General features: G+C 41.3%; 1 protein-coding gene across 2 annotated transcripts in view; it reads right to left on the reverse strand.

Annotated features, from left to right (window-relative positions):
* TPH2 (tryptophan hydroxylase 2) overlaps window positions 1-25,497 on the reverse strand; it is an 86,725-nt gene that overhangs the window by 2,645 nt on the left and 58,583 nt on the right. For both annotated transcript variants that reach the window (XM_061204683.1, XM_061204684.1), the window contains one exon: window positions 6,771-6,866. In XM_061204683.1, the coding sequence (XP_061060666.1) occupies window positions 6,771-6,866 (96 nt within the window). The remainder of the gene's footprint in view (window positions 1-6,770; window positions 6,867-25,497) is intronic.

Here is a 25,497-nt window from a genome sequence, read left to right on the forward strand (position 1 = left end):
CTAATTGTCCATTTATCCATCAGTACATATGAAAAGGAGGACAGTGACTGACTCAGTGTCCTAGATGTTTCCACGTTCTCACCCCCGCATTCAGGGGCATGGCAGAGTGGTAGCCATATAGGCTATATGAACGTTTAAGCCATGGCTCCCTCAGGGCTTTCCTGCTGAGCCAGACTTTTCACCAGGTCAAGGACAAGCACAGGAAGAGGGTGCAACTTGTCTGCTTAGGTCTGGAATGCTGTGATAGGACATTAGCACCCTCAGCAGTCACCCTGTGTAGAGGATGCCTCCAGAAGATGTGTATGTAATAACAGAGACTGAAATCAGTGTAGTTTTAGAAAAATGTATCGTGTTATGATTCTACTGGATACTCAAATGAGCTCATTTCATCTTTCTAACAGGTAAATGGGATGAGAGTGGATCAAGAAAAAGCCCAGAGGGCAGGGTGCTCTGCCCCAGACTTCAGGAAAAGTCAGTGGATTCACAGCCTATGATTTGAAGCAAAGACCATCAGGTAATACATCTCACACTTGCCTAATGTACTAATCAACAGGAAAACTGGAAGCTCACTGTTCTAAGCTCTCAACAATGCAGTCTATCCTCAAGATCCTGCTGCGTCCAATACCTGGTTACGTGCTGGGGACCTCTCCACCCATGGAGTATGGGACCAGTTCTATCCCTTGGCTGTTACAAATATGGAAATGATAATGGCACCCAAGGATTAGCCTGGAGAATGAAAAGAGCCCAGAGTTGGGGGAGCAGCCACGGAGTGAGGCCAACAAATGAGGTGGTGATCACACCTATAAGTGGTCCCATTTACTGATGGGGAGCTCTCTTGTGTGATGACTGCCAGGAACATCCATACAGCCCATGATGGCCCCAGTTTCTGAACACTAAAGCATAGCTCAAGGGCCATAAAATAGCATTCATGTCTTTATTGATTCCACTGTCCAATGGAGCAAAGCCCTACTGAGTTTGCTTCTCAGCTCCTATCCACGTCTCTCTCTAAGCGACCTTGGTTTTGGGGAGCAGCTATCATGCCCTCTCCTCTGTGTCCAGAGTAGCTTCTCTGTAAACATAGAGCCAAACTGCTTGATGTCCCCAGAGAGCTCCACGGTGAATCCTTTCCAAAGTGTTAACAGTCTGGTATCCTGAAGTCTGCAAGAATTAATCCAACTTCCTGCAGAGAGAGGCTTTATAATGCTGAGAGAATCTGGCTGACAGTCTTTTACTCTCAAGCCATTTTTAAAGTGCAGGAATACTTGAGAATCACCTCTCGTCTACATGCTCTCTAAAAGGACTGTTTTGCATTTACCCATAGGGACAACAACCCAGGACTTGGAGCCAGGAGACCTAGATTCTAAACATAGCTGTCCCACAGGTTTACCAAATGAGTGAAAATTCCGCAGGTTAAGATGCAGTTTCCTCTTCGATAAACTGAAAAGATTGTATCTACATGAATTCTAAAGCTCTTCTTGCAATACGATTTTAACAGGGCCTGCAAATACACAGCTCTCATACCACCATCCCCTCCCTCCACCCCAACCAGCATAAATTCACCATAGCAGCCTTTCCCACTGGGCCTGGGCATGGCCTTCCCACCCTTCCCAACAGAGATGGCCGTTACCAATTAATTGGCTTTAGCGCACAAATTCAGACTTATTTGCCAGTTCCAGTCTTTTAAATAAAAAATCTCTTTCAACATCAAAAATTTCCCAGAAAAAAAAAAAAAAAAAAAAAATTTCCCAGAACCCAATTAGCTCCTACACGATCTGGGGCAAATTATTTCACCTCTGTCAGCCTATTCAAGTGTTAATCTGGAAAATGGAAATACTTACAGTTATCTATAATCCAGGAATATGGTGAGAATTAAAGGAGGCTATACATGCAAAGAGCCTGGCACATGGGAAGTGTTCAGTAAATTATGTTATCCTTGCTGCTTCCGTCTCCAGATGATGCTTAGCGTACATATGCAGCCAGCCACACCTTCCACCATTGGTACAGCTCCTCTGGAACCCATCAAGAAAAGAAGCATGGCCCTAGCTATGAGGCTGCCAGGTCCTAGGCCGCAACAATGCCTGTGCTGAGTTCATCAGCTCAAAATCTTACTTCCTTCCAGCCACCTGCCTTTGCAATGACACAGAGTTATTATCTCACCTCTTCTAGATGTAAACCTGTGATCCTCACCCTCTATATTAGGACTGGTTAAAGTTAGGAAAAAACTCAAGTGTGAAGTCTAGGTAGTTTGGGCCCTAGATTCTGAATAAAAATTTGCAAACACCCCTACACTCACACTACAATCATCTTTTCCCACGTCAGAACAACAAATATATACATTTGTATATGTATGTACGTATGTGTGTCTATTAAATTTTTGAACCTTCCTCAAATGTTCTTCCTGCTAACCGAGCACAGTGTGGTAGCAACATCCCTATTGCCAAACTGGGTGATGAGGGCATCACACTTCTTTTCAGCAGTGATGTTGAAAGTTTCAGCAGTTTGAATAAGCTGCAGTGGGGAGGGAACAAACTCCCTCTTCAAGAAATCCCTGTGTAAAAGCCAAAGACCCTTCTCCTGCTCCCAATGTCCGGCATTTGCTCTGTTATTACTAACAGTGCTCCTGCAGGAAAGGAAGAGGCAAGAGGAAGGGAGCTGTGAGCCATCGGAACGCGGGAAGGGTGTGAGAGCTCAAACACTCTCAGAGTCCCAACTCCAGCCACCCTGCTGACATACTGGATGACCTCAGGGAACCCACGGGGGCCTTGGGCCTCTTCTCTACAGCCTGGCAGTAATTCTGACCACCTCACAGAGTTGCTGCAAGTGGCTGTAAATACAAATGATTGTAATAAATATAAGGCTGTTCTGTGAAGGCTGATGAATAGCTCTATAGAAGCAGTGCAATAAATTCACCATGCAAGGATATCCTAAAACTAAAGCCAAAATATAATAATAATTAAAAATTTAAAAACCACCAGCTTTGTCAAAATCTGAAAAGCAGAACAGATGTATTGGTATGTAATATTCCAGCAGCTCCTATGGGGTAGGTGCTAAGGCCATTTACGAAAAAAAATCTAATCTCTGCCCTTAAGGAAACAAAGAACTAGACTTTACCCTTACCCATGAAAAAGAAGGAGAGATTGCCTTTTGCTTTAAGATGGATTAACTTTTTGAGCTAAGACTCAGCCAACTCATCGATTAGTAATCAGTTGCTTACCACCTCGTGTGAACAAGATCTCCTCACTGTTGCTTCTCCAAGGGAACTGGATTCAGCAAAGACCCACATTCATCACTTTCTTAGACCTTCCCTTCTAGAGACTCCAAGTTTCTTGAAATCTGAACTTTCAATTTTGAGTTTGTTGAATAAAATAAATGAATGAATGAATGAGTGAATAAAAATTTTTTAATGAGAGACTTACATAGTTAGGTCAACTATGAGATAGAGAGAAAAAGAACATTAAAGGAAAGACACATACTAGACTGTGGGTGAACAGCAAGCAATTATTCTATTTTCAACCTTTTTTAAAGTCAGTTTTCCAGATGATCTAGCTCATTAGTAACTGTTCCCCACAGTGATGAAGGTATGGAAAGGCCCTTCCCAAATACATTTTTGGAATTCATAAAAGTACATCACAGAAAAAATAATTAGAACAAGAGAGAGAGAGCAATCATTGCTGAGATTTTTTTTAAATTGTCTTTATAGTTATCAGATTTATGTTAGTTTTTATAAGCATTTCCATATTTATTTTTTTCTCTCTTCAAAGATAAAAAATAAGCACTGTCAAAAAATAAGAGGGAGGGCTTCCCTGGTGGCGCAGTGGTTGAGAATCTGCCTGCCAATGCAGGCGACACGGGTTCAAGCCCTGGTCTGGGAAGATCCCACATGCCGCGCAGCGGCTGGGCCCGTGAGCCACAACTACTGAGCCTGCGCGTCTGGAGCCTGTGCTCCGTAACGGGAGAGGCCGCGACAGTGAGAGGCCCGCGCACCGCGATGAAGAGTGGCCCCCGCTCGCCGCAACTGGAGAAAGCCCTCGCACAGAAACGAAGACCCAACACAGCCATAAATAAATAAATAAATTTATTTTTAAAAAATAATAATAAGAGGGAAAAATGAAAGGTATCCTTCAAACTATAGATATACTACTTGGGAGTGCTTGGCCAGCTCTGACGTGCAACATTTACACTCTGAAAACTTAGCCTCTTAAAGCACACATTTCAAAATGTGTTCAGTTCAAGGAAAGAAGATGAACTGTGCATAGTTATGTAAAAATTATAAGGACTACACCAAAACCTCCAACAACTTACCCGAGACCTACATATGGGCTATAATTGGAACAGCAAAAACACATTTTACCACAAAAGGTAACTGCATTCGAAACTGTAAGTGGGTTTGCACAGGAATTATTATAATGCTATTAATAAAGTTATCCCCACCTGGGCTCAGAACTATCATTTGTTCTTCCAAATAAAAGTTGGACAGATGTATTCACAAGCGCTGGGGGAAGGCTCTGGGTGCTGACACCGAGCGGGGCAGGGATGGGGTGAGGGTAAAGCTAAGACTCTAAGGAAAGGTCTCATGTTACGTATTCTCTGTGAACAGTCACAAGACATTTCATATAGAAGGAATTTCTGAGTTGTAAAAATGGTCTAAAGTAGCAATCATAGGGATGTTGGGAGTGTTGAAATTTGGGAATGGAAGAATGCTAATGACCAGAGGTGATGGACCAGAACAAGAAGATTCACGGCAGACAATGCCCTTCACATGTTTCTGGCTGATTTCCATTTCCAGACGATTTGGTCCATACCAATAGGAACAAAAACAACAGATTCACCCCAGTGCTGCCTACACATGCCTCATTAACCAGACCAGAGGACCCTGCTGAAAGTTGGGGCAATAAGAGAGATTGGTTTCTTTTGCTTCTGGTATCATTTATAAGCCCTCTGAAGAGAATGTAAATAGATGTAGCTCAAGAGCTACATAATTTTCTGACTAATTCTTTTCTCAGGGAAATCAAGAAAAAATCTATAGAAGACATGGGTCTTACAGAGATATGACATCATGCTATTGCTGTGGGCTTTGAGATTAACCCCAAATGGATTTTTTTGTTGTTGAGAATTTAGTAAAAAAAAAAAAAAATTTAACACATTACATCAGGCTTTTGTTACATTAAATATTATCATCTATTCCAGCCAGACAGGGCCTCAGGCAGCTCCCTTAATGGGCCAGGCTTTGAGTAGAGCACACACACTGCTATCTGCTGATTGATTCAGCATCTCATCCACCCCTTATTCATCCTTCCCACTCCTCCAGAATCAGCATGGGCAGCAGGACCCTCATCAGGAAGCCTTCCCAGGCATGGGCTAAAATGTGCCAGGCACATTTGTCACACTGTCTGTATTATCTTGGTCGTTTATCTCCTGCACTAGAATGTAACCTCCTTGATAACAGGGATCCCAGGCAATAGGGCCTAATGGTCAAGGGCTTGGATCCTGGAGCCTAGACTGTCTGGACTCGGGACCACCTCCAACACTTATTAGCTGTGTGACCTTGAACAAGCTCCTTAATGTCTTTATACCTCAGTTTTCTCATCTGTGATAATGATGTTACTTATCCCATTGGGTTGTTATGAGAATTAAGTGGGTTAATATGTTTAAAGCACCTAAAATACTAAAGTCTATTTAAGTGTCTTTTGAGGCAGTTGTTATCTTCTTCATATTCTTATTCTTCATCATCATTATTTGTCCTTGTAGCCTCAGTGCCTGGCATAGTACATGGCGCATAGTAGATGCTCAACCAAATATTTGTGGAATGAATGAATGAATGAAGTCATAAAGTGAATGGACTCAATGAAACTACAGTTAAATTGCACCTTTCAAAAGTACAAACATCTAAAAAGTTCCAATAATCATATATATCCCAGTTACATTATGTAAGGATAATAAATACTCAAAATAAAAACCCTAGGATCGTCCATAATCCTGACCTTAGTCTGAATAATCAAAGAAAGATTAAATTATTTTCAGTACCATTTCCAGATTAGATATCACAATGCATTCTAAATTCATCAAAACTTGCTATCCCCCAGTGGTATACAGAGAGCAATTCTTAAGTAACCAGAATATTTAAATGATCAGAATGCCCCAGACTCCAACATTTCTGAATAAATGATTATTTTACTGTATTTTAAGGCAAAAAAAAAAAAAAAATAGCATCCCTTAGGCATCACTACACATATTAGATACCTCTTGGACCACATATTTATTTAGGTGGTTTTTTTTTTTATTGTATATGCCCATAAATGTTTTAATTTACATTAATTCTGAAGAAGCTAAAATAACCTCTAATTCCCCTTTGGGAAGCAGATGCTGGGGAATCCATGGGAGCCATGGGGATGACAGAAATGAGAGAGGCCAAGCCACCCTTACACGGGAATTTCAATCAGTAGGATCACTGCTAGCTCAGTGCCCACTTTTCAGCACTAAATTTAGGCCAGTCATTTGTTACCCAACATTTGAGCATACATTTGTCATTCCTGTTGATTCATGCACATGGCTGCTCATCCATTTGAGTCACACCACAAACCCAGAAAGGCATGACCCATTTTCAGAAGTGCAAAAAGTTAGGTCAGCACCCACATATGAGGTACCAAATCCCCTACACTAAATATTTATGGGGTATCTGCGAGTAGAGAGACTCAGACAGACAAATCAATATTTTCCATGACCTTGAACCAGTTTGCTTGGGAAGGATATTTTCGTTTACAGCTTCATACCTTTAATTCTCCAATGGAGGAAAGCAGTCCAGCTCCATAGGCTCGCAGTTGCCCTTCTTGCTTGCAAAGGCCAAACTCAATAGTGAAGAAATAGCACTGAAAAAGAAGTGGACACACATCCAGTGAACTGGGCAATAAGTTCTTCTGTAAAATAAAATGGCACCCAAAATAAAATGGTGCACTCTGCATAATTTCTTCAGCACTGTCTATTAAAACGCATTTAAGTCAAGAAGATTTATTGACATTTATTGCCTAATAATCCTTCCCTAGTTTAAAGGTAAATGGAAAAAGTATTAACTACTAAGAGCCTTATGCCTCCTGGATTCAGAAACCCTATGAGTCAAATCATAGTCCTTGCAATGACTCTAAAATTTAAAAAACCACAGATCTAGAAAGAATGAATATGTCACAATGATAATGCCAGAAGAATATGCTACTATATTTAATAAGTTGTGGTTCAGTAGCACCGTGTAAATGTGGAAAAATAACTTGGAGTTCAGTAATCCTAAACTGATTTTTGCAGTTTGTTTATTCATTCAACAAACATTTGTTGAGTACCTACTATGTGCCAATGCTTGGTAAAGAATTGTGGTGAAGAAACCAGGAAAGAGCAAGAAAACAAGTATATACCTACCAAATAACCATTTTCTTAGCGAAATCTTAAATGGATACCTATGTATGCACTTACATGTATACATACTTATATATACATTAAATACATATAGTAAGAACCATTTCATTGGCCCGAGTTTTACCATCATCAACTACTACAGCTTCCCCAAGATATTAAAATCTACACTTGCTTCTGTTGAGTTCCTAGGAAATCAACCTAGACAGACAGAAATCTCCGTACAACCAAAAACTCACGACTCTTGAGAGGGGCTGAAATTACACAATTTGTGCTCCGAGAGGAAAGTGAGAAGCTGACAATGAGCAATAAAAAATTTCATCAAATTAACACTGTCCTGCATTAGTGATGATGGAGCAATGAAGGGGTTGAGAAAGAGAATGTAAACACCCCTGAAAAGGAGCAGAAAACACTAATTATTTCTAGCCCATGGCTATTTGCCCTATTTTTATCTGGAGGTTAAGATGTCCCTTGGTTCTGGAGGGTTTTATATTTTTATTATGTGCGGACGATCTCTGAAGTTGAGTGGTCAATGCTCTGCAGCCCTGGGCTGGACCCAAAGGCCTGGTCATTCCAGGTCATGGAGCTGAGCCTCCAGAGGCAAAATTTCCTTTCTTGATTCGTCTCCCGAAGAGGCAAAAATTACAGCCCTTCCTACCCTGTCACCACCCACAGCACCCAGCGGCACCCCCTCTTACTCTGTTCTGACTTGTCTTTCTTCTCTGTCACATCACTTTTTTGACGTGGTCTTGATGTATGAAATATACTGTTTGCCGTCTGTCTCCCCCCACTAAACCATCAGCTCCATGAGAGCAGTATCACCGTCTGTTCATCTAGAACAGAGTTTCCCAATCTCAGCAGTGTTGACACGTTGGGCTGGATAACTCTGTGCTGCAGGGGGCTATTCTGCACACTGGAGGATGTTTAGCAGCACCCTGGCTCTGTCCCCTAGATGCCAGTAGCACCCCCCCACCCCATTTGCAATGACCAATAACATCTCCAGACATTGAAAAATGTTCCCAGAGGGGCAACATCGCTCCTGGCTGAGAACAACTGACACAGACTAGTGCCAGAAACATAATAAGAGCTCAATAAATATCCAGTGAATAAATAAACAAACAGTGAATGAAGTATTTCTAAATTAGGCTTTTTGTGTGACAGCAGGACCTGGAGGAAAGACACACACAAGGAGGCCTGAGTCCTAGTCTAACCCCTGCTTCTAATTAGCTCTGTGACCACAACCTCTCTGGGTTGTAGTTTTCCTGCCTATGACGTCTATTCATTCATCTACTTATTCTACAGACACTCCTACAAACCTATTATATGCCAGACTCCGCTCTAGCAGAGAACAAGGGAGCAAAGTTCCCCAACCCATGAAGCAGGTATGCTCCTGGGATGAGACAAGTAACAACAATAACAACAAAAATCAACATACAGGATGCATGTCAGGTGAAATCTGCTATATAAATCTGCTATATAAATAATAATATCATGTAACTGTCAGAGAGCAAGCAGAGGATACGGCTGTTTTAGATGGAGGAATCAGGGAAAGCCTCTCTGCCGGAGTGATCTTTAAGCTGCAACCTGCTTGAAAATGGCCCTTTCTTTAAGAAAATGAACAAGCCAGCTGCACAAAGACCTAGGGGAAAAAGTGTTCCCAGCAAAGGAAATAGCAAATGCAAAGGCCCTGAGGCACGGATAGATGTGTATTTCCAAGGGTGTCGGGAAGCTATTGGAAGGTTTTAGGCTGGAGAGAGATGTGTTCTGATTTCATTTCCAAAAGATCACGCTGGTGCTGGGTAAAGAATAGATTGTAGGGGGCAAGAGTGGAAGCAGAGAGACCAGTTGGAAGGCAGTGGCAGTCAAGACAAGGGTGGTGAGCGACTTAGAGGATGACTTGGGCCAGGGGTAGCAGGGGGTTGGGAGAACTCAGTATCACAGAGGCCTCATGAGAAGAACCAAAATAAGAGATGTGAAAATGTGTTGAAAAGTTAAAATACAGAGGATGAAATGTACAGCATAGGGAATAGAGTCAATAATATTGTAATAACTTTGTATGGTGACAGATGGTAACTAGACTTATCTGGTGATCATTTTGTAATGTATAGAAACAATGAATCATTACGTTGTACACATGAAACTAACATAATATTGTAAGTCAAATATACTTCAATTACAAAAAATAAAGCAATGTTAAAATACAGCCCTCAAGTCTGTCCTCCAAAAAATTTTGCACAGTCCTGGGCACAGTGGAGAAGTGATCATACAGTCATAGAACAGGAAGCCTGGAAGTTCAGCCTCTTACTTTACCAAAAGGAAAACTCAGGTTTAAGGAGATGAAGTGATTTACCCAGGACCAGTCTAGATGGTGATATTTAAGAGATCTAGAGCTCAGTGTTTTATGAGCTCAACATCTGTCACATTTTAAAGTTTCCAGGTAAAAGATTAATAGATGCATGATTTTTTCCTTACAACCAAAAAAATGGGGAAATGAAAGGCTAAATCAGGAAAACTAGAATCTCATGACATCTTCTTAGTATGTCTTTGGCTGATTTCTCTAATTTGTATTGCATTTATAGCACATGATGTGAAATCCTTGGAGCCTTAACGTTGAATACAGAAGAGTTTGTGAAAAAATGTGCTCTCAAGTTCAAAAGCCTCCAGAATAGTACACATATGGAGCCAGCTACAGGAGCATTTAGGTCAGCCTATTATGTGCATTTTTAATTTTCCTTACGCTATATCAATGCATACATAATGCACGGTCATGGTTATGACCCAAATCAAAGCAGGCTGAGAGAGCCCCTGAGAAAATCTGGTGCACCATTCTCACGGTCCTCACCTAGATCTGGCATCCCGTCCTAGTGTGAGGCAGGGATTAAAAGGTCTGCATCAACTCGGCTAAAAATTCCAAGCTAAATCTATCAGTGTGTCTTCGATCCTTGTGCTTCTAGAATCAGGGTAACCTCAGAGGCAAGAGCCACTGGGTGTCTTCTTTCCCGTCGCTTAGAATGCTCTCTGGCCCCATCCCTCATCTGGGGATCCTTCCAGAAACTCTGACCTTACACAGTTTCATCTGCTCATTCCCTAGCTGCCTTTCCCTCTGGTTTCCTGCTGTCCTCGACCAAGGAATGAGCCTAGATGCAGCTCCATGTGTGGCTAACAGATAAAGAGGGATGATAAAATGTACCTGAAGCTCGGGTGTTGGCAAAATTTGAATTATGGACTTGCTCAGGATCATTTTTCTCTTTCTGTTTCTAATGCCTCAAAATGCATAAGGTGTAGACCTCAAAATGCAGAAGACCCTGGGCACGATCACTAATGGGGAGGAGGGGGCAATTGCACGTGTCTTCTGCCTGGTTTTAAGCGCAAAGCCTGCTTAGAGTTGGACTGGATGACCCCTGGAGACCCTTCAAAATTCAAGGGTAGCTAATTGCTTCTTGAAATTTTAAGAAAATATAATTTGTTTTCCTCAGAGCACTTGCCATATGTGGATCTGTAATATATTCCCAAGAGATTTACCAAATAAATATCCTACCTAGTATCAAAAAAAAAAAAAAACCCACAAAAAATAAAACCCTGAGCCCTATAAGAATTCCTGTAAAAGAGGATTGCAGAGTCTTGGCCACTAATGTCTTTTAAACAGAAACAAACAATAATACTAAGACTAACACCTCCCAAATTGAAGGGTACCTTTCATCAAAGCTGATGTTCATGAATTCCAAGTTCTACATACCACTAATTATAAGTAATTATTTATAAATATTTTATTCGAATATAATTACATATAATCATTAACTGAAAACCAAAACAGGAATGATATATCGGACCTCTTCCCTAGAAGAAAAGCAGAGTCATTTACATACACATAGTCATTAAGCAGAAGAAGGTCTGAGTGACGATCTGAGATCCAAACACGGCTGTGGAACACAGCCACGCGATGAGCAAGCAGGGAGTGTGCTTAAGAAAATGAGATAGGTCGCCCAATGCTGCCATCTTCCGATCGTTACTGGTAGTGCACCACTCTCGCAGCAGTTCTGGCCTAGCCAAATGGGCATTGTGAGAGCGGGAAGGAACATCGTCCAGAGACGCTGAACACAGAAACAAAATCCACCTGGTCCCACATAGTGATTTACAAAAGGACACGATGCAACATCCTTCTTACGTTTGGTGTTAGGTACCTGAAGCTCTTGCTAAGGCACATACCATACTCCAATTAAAGAGGTGTACACCTTTCTCAAATTCTTGGTGAAAAAGAAATTTATTGTTCCAATTTTCCTCTGGAAGGGTCCTGTTGCCTCCCAGTTCCCCAACTCTCTGCATCCTTTGAAATAATTATATAACCTCTTCCTGAGAGTCAGTCTGTATTCTTAAATTGGATTAAAATGGTACGCAAAGTCCTAGGAAGACGGCCAGGTATCCTACTTCTTTTACTTTGTCCGGGAAAGTGGTCTATACACATCATTTAATAAATGCCTGAGTGAGTGAGTCAGTGAGTCAATGAGTGATATATATTCTCTACTACCTTCACTAAAAATATGATCTTTTCAAACTGATAATATATACTTCTAAGTAATTGCATACATCATTCCACATCTAGAATTCCATCATCCACATATACAGGACAGACAGGAACCAAGAAGTTAGCAAAGAATGTTGGAAACGGCCCTAACTGAGATGTGCTAAACATAACAAAAGGTTATGTGCTAAATTTGATTTGCTTTACACGTAAAAGAATCCCTCAGGCCCTCACCCAGACCCCATTTATCCTTATCTAGTACACAGTTCAAATAAACTTCAGTTATGTAGCTTCTAAGCCCACGCCCTAACATGAGAGGGGAACAAGAAAAATATACCAAAAGCAGATCCAACAACTCAAAAAGCACAGAAATACAATATTTGGTGTTTGACTAAACAACCCTAAACACTTCCATACTTGAAGTTTTCACTAAACAACAGAATTCAATCACGACAGTAAGACATCAAAATAATAGGAAAACTTAGCCAGTAGAGCTGCAGTTTAACAAAGTGTTCGCACATATGTCATCTTACTGCAAATCTGCTCCCTTCCTACTAACTTGATAGAGTAGTTACTATTTTTTCCATTGTACTGATGGGAAAGCTGAGTCTCAATGATCAAGGGATCTGCCCAGATTCCTCGACCCATGGTTGGCAGAGCTAGGAGTCAAACTCCAGTTTCCTAACTTCAGATCCCGCCTTGTTTCCTCATCAGCAAGTGCACTTACAGGTGCAGAGCCACTACCAGCCCGTCAAACTAGCACAACAGTCCCTGTTGCTGAAATACTGAAATACTTCCAGAATGGGTATAAATAGCTATGACTCCACACTCCCCAAGTGCCCCCAGCCAGCCACGCTGCCCCAGCCCTCTCCTGGGTTCTGTTCCCCCTACCCTCCCCAGCACCACCACTTCTTCATGATCGAGAAAATAAGGTCTCAACACTCATGAAGCTGGGGCCTAGAGGACCCGGCTCCCACACAAGTGTGACGAGCATCGTTCTATTTGGTACCCATGTCATAACAAGAGGATCAGTCCCAGAAAGGAAGAATGCTATGCAAAGATGTTCTTACACCAGGGATCTGCACCTCAGTAAGTGCAGATAAAAACACAGAAAAAGAGCCATGTGTCTCACAGCCTTCCTTTCTCTCACATCTTTCCATCAAACAACTAGCATGTCAAAGAATACACTTGAAAAATTGTTGAACCAGTGAAGAGGGTCCAAGATCCCAACCCACTCACTCCTCTACCATGAACCCCCAGCTACTAGAGTTTGGATTTTAGCCACATCAAATTTCAGCTTACAAGCAGCAAGTACCTTCTCACCTTTGGCCACAATTCCCTTAATCTTGATTAAACTGCAAATAATAATAGGATTGGAACAGAAATGAGGCTTGATAGCTAAGGGGGAAACTTTGAAATAGAACTGCTAAGGCAATACTGTACAAATCCACACTGGGAAACGAAAGTGAAAATGGAGGCTGCCCTGCTTAAGCCATGGAGGTCACCACTCAAATGTCACAAGATAGAAAACTTCTCACCAGACATCAATTTTTGTTGTTGTTTCTTTGACCATTTAAACTGCCAGGAGTCACACATAAAGCCAAATCACACTAGGGTGCAACGATTACCCCCCTGGGCTTTGTTTGCAGAGCAAGGGTTACTGGCTAGAGACATTCTCTGGAACTGGGCTTCAAAAGATAGCAGAAAGGGGGATTTTGCAGGCTTCATTAGTTTACTCTGGGCTACTCCTGTGTGAAACAAAAGTGTAAGAAATGCTAGAAACTTAGAGCTGGAAGATATTGGTTTTTTGCAGACCTGGGCTATAGCCGCTCTGTAACCACTGGCTCCTCACACGCCATCTCGAAGCCTCCCCTTGGCCAAAGGAAGCCACCCACTATGTGTTCACAGATTCGAGGGTCAGTCACTGTCTAGATCCTAGGGATTATTGTTCAGATGCCTTGCAGGATTGTCTCCACACTCATATTTTCCACGAGCCTCTAAATGAAAACCACTATAGCTCTTGGCAGATCACAACTTAATCAATACATTTTTTAAATGTATACTTGTTCAATTCTACTGTGCCGAGCTCTACTTGAGATTACAAAAATAGCTAAAGATATGGTCTCTATGCTCAAGAAAGGTACAATACAAACGGGTAGACAAGACTAATATAAAAATAACAGCAACAACAGTAATAATAATGTCCTGCTGTTTTAATCCTACCATAAACTTCTGTCAAATTGCAGTGTGCTTATCTGTCTCAGAAGACGAGGAATATGAAGTTTATGTTGGACTTTTTGAAGGATAAGTGGGATCTCAGAGGGATTTCAGGAAGAGAGGAAGTTGTTGGAAAGAGTAATATCGATGGGCTGGGGGAGGGGAGTGATTTCTGGGAACCCAAAATGCAAATCGTACGAAGGTAAAGGTAAATCAAAGTATAGAATGGACCAGATCACAGGCTTCACTTGACCGGTAGAGACTGCCTCCTTCATCAGTGGTTCTCCTCAAGCCAAGACAGACAAAAACAAGTTGAGAAAAAGAAGCGGGTTGGGATTTGAGTACGTTCTGTCTGCTAGAAAACAATGACCCTGAATTGTGAAAAGAGCAATTAAGAACAGCCATGGAATGAATTAAAATGTAAAAACCTAAGCTCTGAGGAAACATTATGGCAAACCTTGTGGAAAATTGATCATCATATACAAAAGGCACAACCGTAGGGAGGAAAAAGAAGCTCAGCAGAAGACAACTTTTAGTGAAGAATACATTGACAAAGGCGATTTTCAGCAGCATTGTTTTAGTTAGGACTTTTCTGTGTGTTTCTTAACTACCCTTTCCCATATCTTTTTGGTTGCTTTCAAGAACAAATGGATGATTTGTTTAAGTGCCCTCTGGCCATTTCACTTTTATTGCCCCTTCTTCAGCTTATCTGAGAGCATTTTCAACTTCAAAGGAGACCATGTGACTTAGTATCATTGAACACTTACTAGTTTTTACATCAGGCTTTAATGGTATTTTTTAATTAAAAAAAAGACAAAGAAAAAAGAAACATCTCTCATCCTTCACCTCCTGCTCAAGGACTAACAGAATGACAAGCTTTCACTTCCTATCAGGGCCACCTGAGCCGCTGGTCCACCCCTAAAACTCCAACAGGATGCACTCTGAGACACTCCACCCCTAGGGCGCAATGTCAGGTCACGATGGCCATATGGTGGCCCAATTACAAACTTTCGCTGTCGCCACCAGCCTAGAGTACAGGTCCATAGTTCATATGGCAGAAAAGACCCTCAAGGACCTTAGGGCCCCGGCCTCCTCCAGCCCCCTCCCTCCCTATTGCCCACCCCCCAGCCCCCCGCCCAGGGAACTGCACAATTTGCAATTGTGCAGATGGACACGCTCTTTTCAGCTTCCCATCTAGGCCTTCGCACACCACCCTCGCTCTGCCTGCGATGCTCTTGTCATTGCTCAGCCCCTTTGCCGAATTCCTGCTGGTCTGCCAGATGAGGTGCCCTTCTTCTACCATCAGTGTTGTACTTCCAGATCCAGAAAGAAATCTCCAGTCTTCTTGCCTCTCCCTCCACCAGACTCTGAGGTCAGGGACAGGGTCTGACTTGTTTTCGTTGTTGTTTCATGGCTGGTCTCTAGCCCCCTGCCTGACATGTAGCAGGTGCTTAGCAAATATTGAAGGAAGGGAGGAAATAGTGAAGCAAGAAGAATTTCCCAGCAGGCTAAGCCAACAGCGTCCATGCCAATCTTCTAGATCAGTAACTACTACCCTCAGCACATTTTCCAACATTACAGACATTTTGAAAAGATGAAAACCCCTCTACTGTAGCCATCAAATCATTTTTTACTTAGAGCTTCAGAAATAGATCAGTCCCTTGACCTCTCTCTATGCCCCATTCGACAAAAGCCAATGGGCCTCTGAGCCAGTGAGGAAGGGAGGAACCGGCCTTCTCGCAGGCCTTCAGGAGCCAGGATGACGGCTGATTGGCAGGTATCTCCTGCGGAAGCTCAGCACTCTTGTGGTTAAGTGGCTTCGTGACAAGGAACAACTCTGAAAATTCGCCAGTTCTGACATCTGGATCCTCATCCAAAAACATAGGGGGGAAAGTTTTTCAGTTTGCTGTTTCTAAGACTGGAAACGAGTCAAGAAAAATGCTAACTATGCTTGCTCGGGGTACGGGGGAGTTTGTGATCGATCCCGCCCTTGAAGTGCCTCACTGCCCAGACTGTTCAGAATTAGCACCCACGAGGAATTTCTATCAGCATCCCTGCCTGGACCTTCATTTAGCACATGATGACACATGAGATCAGACAGATGCTATTTCCTCCTGGAGATGAATTTGGGAGATGACCATCCGTCCAATTCCGTTTTCCACAAAAGTCTGTGGCTCTTTAAAAAAGGGCATTAGGAATACAAATAAGCTTCTTTTGAATGTCTTCTGAACCTGCAGGTATTTGGGTTCACAAATCAAAAGCTGGTCTTATATTCAGAATTACTGCTTGGACCCTAGATGTAGTGCGTGAGCCTCTATAACAAAGCGATTCACAGAGTTTGGCTCTTCTTTTAGAGAAATTCCATCTTTTTCCCAAACGACCCTTTGTTGAACTTACTGTATAACTAGCTACCTTGAAATGGCTAAATTTCACTCTGAGGACACAGACACACACACCCCCATCATTTTCGTACCGGGTGCATGGATCAGCGTTCCGTGTATATATGTGCTTTAATCTACTTTGCACAGAAGACCTACTGAAGCAAATGCTATAGGTTTGGAAGTGCCCAAGAACTGACTTTTATAACCTAAGCAATTCTGAGCTCCTTGAAGGAGAAGAAAACTGATGAGCACATTCTCATGCATTCATCCTTTGGCACGCCTTAAAATGTTCTGCATCAAACCACACATTCTCCCCAGATGTGGTGATTTTAAAGGTCAGCTCTCGAATGCCTGTATGAAAAATGAGGTTCTTACTGACTCCCAAGTAAGCTGAGGGTAGTCACCACCACTTTTGGAGGGTCGTTTTATTTTTATCCCTGTGTTAGGAAAAGCAACGCCCTCCCAGACTTTAGGACTAAAGAGCTGGCATTTTCTCACCTATTTATTTCCAGGCAAGACCAAGAGTCTTGCAAAATGATTATATGTCTGAAAACTGGAGAGAAAAGTACGTTTAACAGGGAGAGCCATTTCTACCACCCCATTGCACTAAGCTGTCCTCTATATTAAGCTTTTATTAATGAAGTCATGTTTCTTTTCCATTCACTAACCAACACCACTACCATCATCATCTCTCACACTCAGAGTCAACACTAACCATCTATATGTGTAAATGGGGTTGAAAAGACTTACCTATGAACTGGGGTCCCTGTGACAACAAGGGTCTATAGGTAATTGAACCTCTAGACAGAATTTCAGCTCAGTTGAGCTCCCCTACCTCTAATAATCACTGCCAATTACTGAAACCTACACTCTACCACCAAGCTAAACACCTTACATCATGCTCACCACCACTCCCAGAGGCAGGCAATGTGAAGGTAACATAATATGGTGGTTTGAGAGCTTGACTTTGGAGGGAAAGACCAAGGTTCAAAGGCAGGCTCTGCCATTTCCTTGACCTTAGGAAAGTTACTTAGCCTTTCTGAGTCTTAGGTTCCTTGTCTGTAAAATGGAGAAAAATAAATGAATAACTAACATTCATTGAATTCTTACTATGTACCAGCGCTAAATCCCACCCCCCCATTTTACCAATGGGAAGACTGAGGCTTAGGTTGAGCTACTTGGGCAAGTTTGGGGGCAACAGAGCTGGGCTGGAATCAGTTGTGCCTGACCCCCAGTGGCCATGTTGCTTGTACTATACCATACTGTTTGCCTCTGTTCTCGGTGACTGCAGGCCCTAGAATTGATGTTTATGTCACCTTTGTGACAGCTGAGCTTGGTGTGTGCCAGGAAAGATAGGGGCCTGTCTAGCTTGCCTACAGTCATCCTTGCCTGGCTTGCACTGGGTTAGGTGCCTTCAATCTAGGGTGTGGACCCTAGATCAGTCAAGCAGCACATCAGAGACCTACCCGGGGCCAGTGAGGAACACACACTAGAAACCAGCCATAACAGGAAGCCCAGTCTTCTGAGCCTTGCCAGTGGGCAACAGCACCGCAACTAACCCAGCTCAGGAGAGCTGAGACTACAGTAAACGAGGCTGGGCTGAAAATTAAATACATCATGTTTATGCTAAAAAGACATATTACACAGCACAAAACCAAATACTACCTAGTATTGCTTTAAACTACAGCAATCTACTTACATTGGATACAGATGCATTATTTCATGGGCACAAAAAAGATTTGGTAAAGGATAATGAGAATTCATGAGACAGTAAACTTGAAATATTTTGGTGTCTCATGAGAAGCTATTTAACCAAACTTACCCTCTGGCTCTGGCTACCAAGAGAACTGGTATGTTTGCTGCTGCCTAGAACGCCATTCCCTCTGTTCTCTCTACCGTCCCCTGATCAATAGAGTCCCCTGATCAGTAAAGGGCAGGTGATTGGAGATGAAATTTCACTTCCCAACTCAGTATCATGTATCCCATCTAATGGGGGCAGCAACTCAGCGCTTGCCAAGTGTGTCCTTGGGAAAAGGCAGTCTGACTGCCAGAGGCGCTGGTCTTTTCAAGAGAAGCTAGGACTCTAGATGGTCATGTGATGGCCTCTGAAGTGGAAATGCAGACCATTTTTTAAGTTTAATCAAGCTGTAGACTCTATTTATTTTTCTCACAGACATTAACCAGAGCAGAGGACTCTAATTTGTAATCCCTTTAGAGGGTAGCATGATTTAAAGAGCCCGAATCCCACTTCTGTCACAATAGCTTGCCTCCAGGACACCAAGCACATGTCTCTGCTGCCTCACCTGATCACACCTTGCCTTGACATCCTAAACTCCTGAGAAGCGGGTTGGTGCACCAGGTCAGGATGCAGAAAATCTAGTAGCTCAGTCTCTGCCGTTATTGTACTGTATGATCTGGGGCAAGTCATTTCACTTGTCTAAGCCTCCCTTTATTCATTTATAAAATGGAGATTCCTTTCCTTGCCAAATTTTTACTGGGCACCAATTTTGTGTATAGCACCATGTGGATACCAAGGAATGTGCCAGGGGATAATAACATGAGCCCTGCCTATCTTGAAGTGCCATTGTGAGACTCAAATGAATAAACACATGTCGAATGCTAAACCAATGTAAGAGCTGAAATTTAGGTGAAAGTTCCCTGCTCTGAGGTGATTAAGGCCATGGTCATGTTCATGGCTGACTCATCCCCTGTCTCAGGACTCTGAGTCTACAGAGAGACCCCTTCTGGATAGGCGACGGCAGGCTTAATTACAGGTCAACAGTTCCTGAAACCCAATTTAAGGCACTTTGCAATATGAAGAAAGCCTGTTGAGATGCAAATGTTCCCTGAAGTATTAACATCTATTCTCTCAGTAAGCATATATAACAGCAAATTAAAAAATAATAACTTGACTGCTGAGAAAGCCTTCCCCCAGGAAACCACTTTTGATCACCCATTCCTCTCCCTGAACCTGACCCAAGCGCCCTCCTTTCCCTGTCTTTGCACTTAAGTTATATTTAAATCCTTATCTGTGGGACTTCCCTGGTGGTCCAATGGTTGAGACTTCGCCTTCTAATGCAGGGGGTGTGGGTTCGATCCCTGGTAGGGGAACCAAGATCCCACATGCCTCAGGGCCAAAAAAACAAAACATGAAACAGAAGCAATATTGTAACAAATTCAGTAAAGACTTTAAAAATGGTCCACATCAAAAAAAAAAAAGAAAAATCTTAATAAATAAATAAATCCTTATCTGTATCTCTCACTAAACTGCAAGTCCCCAAGAAGCAAGACCATGCCTACCTGTTTTACAGTTGAATTCCTGATGCCTGACACATAGTAGATGCTCATTCACTGAATGAATAAATGAACGCGCCATAATTGATTCTATCAGAGCTATGGAAAAGATATGCAGTAGAAATCCAGCAAGGTCATGCCTTTGCTAAACATCTGTGCAAAGAAGCAGAGTCCAATGCCCCTTTCTAGCCAGTTATAGCCATGACTTTTATCTTGGAAGAACTCTTCTTAATCAGATTTGAGAGAAGAAAAGGTGAACAGCGCAGTAACAGTGTTTATAAGGGCTAAACGTTTAAACGTTTCTGAAGTATGTTATTTTTCGGTATCTCCCCTTGGCTTATTACAGATAACTTTCAATCCTTGCTAGTTAGACACCAACCTAGGACCTCTGTGTATAAATATGGAGACGCATTCAAAACTAGAGCAAACAACATCTTTTGGAATTCTTCCAATAACTTCCTTACATACTTTTGTGTTAATGCAGCCATCTTACAGCCAAACTGCAAACACCTGGCTTAAATTCTCAGGAACTTGAACTCATAAGGAGTGAGCAGCCAAGATTTGAAACCCCAAATTTATGGCTTTCTTGAGTTATTCAGGGAGTGCGGCATGTACCAATGAACAGCATCACTCCTAATCTGCTTGAAAAGTTTAGTCAGGAATTCCTATTTCACGTGCTGTCACTGGCACAAGCAATATTTATTCATTTGTTCTCCCCGGCGGTTTCCTGCAACTTGCCTTTCTCTATGTTCACTCAGGGGAGGTATGCTATTAACTCAGGGGAGGCCTCCTCCATCTCTAGGCAGAAGCTTGACATCATTTAGATGAGGCCTTACCTTTATTATTTATGGTTAAAACATTTTACATTGCAAAGCAGCATGCTGGCTCCATCTAAAACCCCTTTGTAATATAAACTGCAGAGTCTGCATTTCAGAATGGAAAACCTGAGTTGCTGAAAGTTAGAGAATTAAGCAGTGTCACCCGAAGAGTAGAAATACTCTCCAGGGACCTTTTCTGCACTTGAGTCTTACTGATGTGGCCACCTAGATGCCTATGAGTGCAATCATGTCAAATACACTAGCTCACATTTATTGAACACATCTCTGTGCTAAGCAGCTTTACAATGCATTATGTCATTAATCCCCAATAGAGCTACAAGACTTGATATCTTATTATTCTCATTTTAAAGATGAAGAAACTAAGGCACAGAGAGGTTAACTAACTTACCCAAGGTTACCCAGCCAGGAAGTGATAGAGCTGGATGTGAAGCCACGTAATTTGACCCTAAAGCCTGCACTCTGAATACCTACTACACTACACTGCCTTGCTAGCCAGTCCCTAAAGTGCACAGGCTCAAGGAAAACCACCTAGTGTCGTATATAGGAGGGTTCACTCTATTTCATTCCAGCTTTCCCTTTTCCTCCCTACCTGTATGATTATCTGAGACCATGTGCTATGGGGAAGGATGTTCATGATCTTACCCAAAAAAAGAACAGTAAGAGGGGTGAATATTCATTAGACAAAAGTAGCACTCACTAATGGGGACAAGAAAAATGCAAAATTTGAAGACTGAAGATTAAAATATATATGAAAACCAAATTTTAATTTTAAAAAGTGCCATGTGCTAACTTTTTTCTCAAAATAATAAAAGGAAAAGCAAACAAAACTCATTAGCTACATCTGATGTTCACTAAAACACTTTGCAACTTACCTGAGTGAAAAGTCATAAACCCCATATTTCTAGAGTACTTCCAATTTATTCTTTCTTCTGTTGGTGTAAAAGATAAAGTCTCTCCTGACAGCACAAGTGTTTGATAAATGGATGAACATCTTGTTGCTTCTTTTTCCAAAGCCAAGACTCCCCTTTACTAAGTTCTTATTTGATGTGGCAAAATGACTTTTCAGAAAAACTAGGAGGCTATATACCAAAATGTTAACACTGGTTATTGCTGCTGTGATGTTACAAATGATCTTTATACTCTTTTCCTTGCTTATCCATTTTAAAAAATTTTCTACAATGAATATGTGTCATTTTTGTAATAAGGAAGAGAAATGAAGGTTTTTGTAAAGATTTTTAAAGACTTCTCAGTAAAGGAGTCCCTAATTCACCCTGCTGTCTCTTCATTGCTAAGTGAATAGGTTTTTTTCCAGTTTTATTGAGGTATAATCGACATACTTCACTGTATAAATTTAAGGTGTACAGCATAATGGTTTGACTTACATATACTGTGAAATGATAACCACAAGAATTTTAGTTAGCATCTATCATCTCATATAGATACAGTAAAAAAGAAAAAGCAAAAAAAAAAATGTGTTTCCTTGTGATGAGAATTCTTAGGATTTACTCTCTTAACAACTTTCATGATTTTATATGGACACTATAAAGGACAGACTTTCAGACTCTGAAAAGAATGATGAGGGCCTGAGGTGATGTATTCCTCCCCACCCTCCCAGCATTTCTTACTTACACCTAGTCTGTACCGAAGCCCTCAAATGAGAGCATTTCCATTTTCCGGGAGACCTGTCCCCAGTATGATATCCACCCATCAGAAATATTCCAGAAATGCCCATCCTTACAGTGACAAATACATAAAATTCTAAGCAAATTACAATATTTCTACAAAGGGAGCAAAGAGATTTTTAATCACTGTGTGTTCAATCTCACGTCGCTTTTCTTATTATTCTTTCATTCATTGTGGCTCATAATGTACAGTAATACATTTTACATCTACTAAATGTGTTCTGGGTTTTTATATCACAGTTCAGAAGAATAGCTTTGGAAATCCTTTTGACTCCTTTATTTGAAAACTACATTTGTGGAATGGGGTAATTAAATTCCTATAGTTTGATATAACATTACCTCGGCTATTCTTCTTCATAAAAAAAATTTCAACCATCTCTCTCTGCTTCTGCTAGAAATGGAATTACACCACAGATATTTCTGTTAATACAAGTCTAAGATTTTGAAAACCTAATTTACTGTAGGTAAACCAGAAAATTCCTTCTTTTGTACATCTTTATGGAAATTAAAATGACTGCACAAATCTTCTGTGCTTGAAGAATGCATTCCATCTTACTCTGAGAAGAGAAAGTAAGGAGGATTCAGTGTCAGCGCTTTTGAATCACAGGAGGAAGTTAGCTCTGGATGAGGATCCAGAGGATTTAGGGGCTTGAAATGACTTTGAAATTACTTAATCCACAATATAACTCCTTTAGTGCAGTTAGGATTTGAGGGGTGATGGTGAGATCGAGTAGTCTCATACGTGGGAATGATAATGGCACAGCATACATCACAAAAGTATTTCATCTCATTTGTTCCTCATTCAGCATCAAGTGGTAGAAGAACATCTCCATTTTAAAGAAGACATTTGAAGCACAAACAGGGAATGTAATTTGTCCCTGAGTACAAAATCAAGAAGTAACAAAGCTGGCACTCAGATCATCAAAATACAAGAGACAACAAGTGTTGGCAAGGATGCAGAGAAAAGAGAACCCTTGTGCACTATTGGTGGGAATGTAAATTATTGCAGCCACTCAGGAAAACAGTATGGAGGTTCCTCAAAAACTTGAAAACAGAACTAGCATATGATCCAACAATTCTACTTCTGGGTATATAACCAAAGGAAATGAAAACAATATTTCTAAGAGCTATCTGCACTCCCATGTTTATTGCAGCATTATTCAAAATAGCCAAAATATGAAAACAACCTATGTGTCCATCAGTGGATGAACAGATAAAAACCTGGTATATATACATAATGGAATATTATTCAGCCATGAGAAAGAAGGAAATCCTGCCATTTGTGACAACACGGATAGACCTTGAAGGTATTACACTAAGTAAAATAAGTCAGACAGAGAAAGACAAATACTGTTTGATATCACTTATATGTGGAATCTAAAAAAGCTGAACTCGGACTTCCCTGGTGGCGCAGTGGTTAAGAATCCACCTGCCAATGCAGGGGACAGGGGTTCAAGCCCTGGTCCGGGAAGATCCCACATGCCACAGAGCAACTAAGCCCGTGCGCCACAACTACTGAGCCTGTGCTCTAGAACCCACGAGCCACAAATACTGAGCCTGAGTGCTGCAACTATTGAAGCCCGCATGCCTAGAACCCGTGCTCCACAACAAGAGAAGCCACTGCAGTGAGAAGCCCGTGCACCGCAACGAAGAATAGCCCCCGCTCGCTGCAACTAGAGAAAGCCCGTGTGCAGCAACAAAGACCCAACGCGGCCATAAATAAACAAACAAATAAATAAATAAATTTATAAAAAAAGCTGAACTCATAGAAACACAAATTAGAATGGTGGTTACCAGAAGATGGGGGTTGGGGGGAAAGGGGAGATATTGGTCAAAGGATAGAAACCTCCAGTTATAAGATAAATAAGTTCTGGGGATCTAACATACAGCATGCTGACAATAGTTAATAACACTGTATTATATACTTGAAAGTTGCTGAAAGAGTAGATCTTAAAAGTTCTCACCCCAAAAAAGAAATGGTAATTATATGAGGTGATGCAGGTGTTAGCTAACGCTGTCGTGGTAATCATTCTAAAATAGATAAGTATATCAAATCAACATATTGTACACCTTAAACTTAAATAATGTCGTTAAGTCAGTTATTTCTCAATAAAGCTAGAAAAAAACAAAGCTGACACTCAAACCCCGCTGGGCTCACTTCAGGTTCAGACCCTTCCTACCACATCCCACCACACCACACCCCATACTCCCCATCAGAACATCCTACTAGCATCTTCATCAAGTTCTGAGACTCCAACTGCTGACTTGCAATGCTACTGTAAGGATAAAATCAAGTGGGCACAGAGCTTAGCACACAAACAGAGAATGAACAATTACCAAAGCAGCTCTATTTTTATGAGTTTCCAAATATCTAAAATAGGTTGCTGGGGTTTTTTTTCCTCATCTGCAGTTTTATGATAGCTCTCTGAGGCCCCTAGGATACAGTTACAAATGATGAAGAAAGATTTGAGTTGCAAAAAATGTACAACTATTCCGGATTGCAAATAGATTTGTTTCTAAACATAGTGAGCAATGTAGAGCTCACTTTTTAATTCCAAATAATGGTGGTATTCTCATCATAATATAAATAGATGACAAACACCTGTAATGTCAACGATGAATATTGTAAGTGAAACATATACAGCTAGAGCAAAATACCCTTAGCTCCAATATCAAAGATCTCAAAAGAGAGTACAGACAGAAGGAAGTGTGGCCTTGGAGCACTCAAGTAGAAAAAGACCAAGGGAGGGGGTAGTGAAAACAATGACAAAGGATAGAAGTGAAGTTCTAAGGGGCTAGTTAAAGAAATACAGTGCTCCTTGCAAGGCAAGACCACTTTTCTATATGCACAGAAGACATAAAAGTGAAAGTAATGAGTTGGAATAGATATTATTAACTTTTAATTAAGTTACTCTTGGAAATAACACACAAACTCATCATCCACCCAAACATCTCAATTAAGAATGTATAAAAGTGCATTCCTTCCAGCTTTTTGTCAGCTTTGTATTAAATGATCCAAATAGCTGAACTAGTTCAAAGACTCTACATGGAATAAATAAGCTTGGGGCTTATTTTGAGCTTTCTGTAGAGATACTAAAATGGTCATTTTTAATGTCATCCATCTTCAGAAACAAGTAGAGCTGGGCATAAGTCTTTTAAAAGTCGAA

The sequence above is a fragment of the Eubalaena glacialis genome, chromosome 11, assembly GCF_028564815.1.
Source record: "Eubalaena glacialis isolate mEubGla1 chromosome 11, mEubGla1.1.hap2.+ XY, whole genome shotgun sequence".
Lineage (NCBI taxonomy): Eukaryota > Metazoa > Chordata > Mammalia > Artiodactyla > Balaenidae > Eubalaena > Eubalaena glacialis.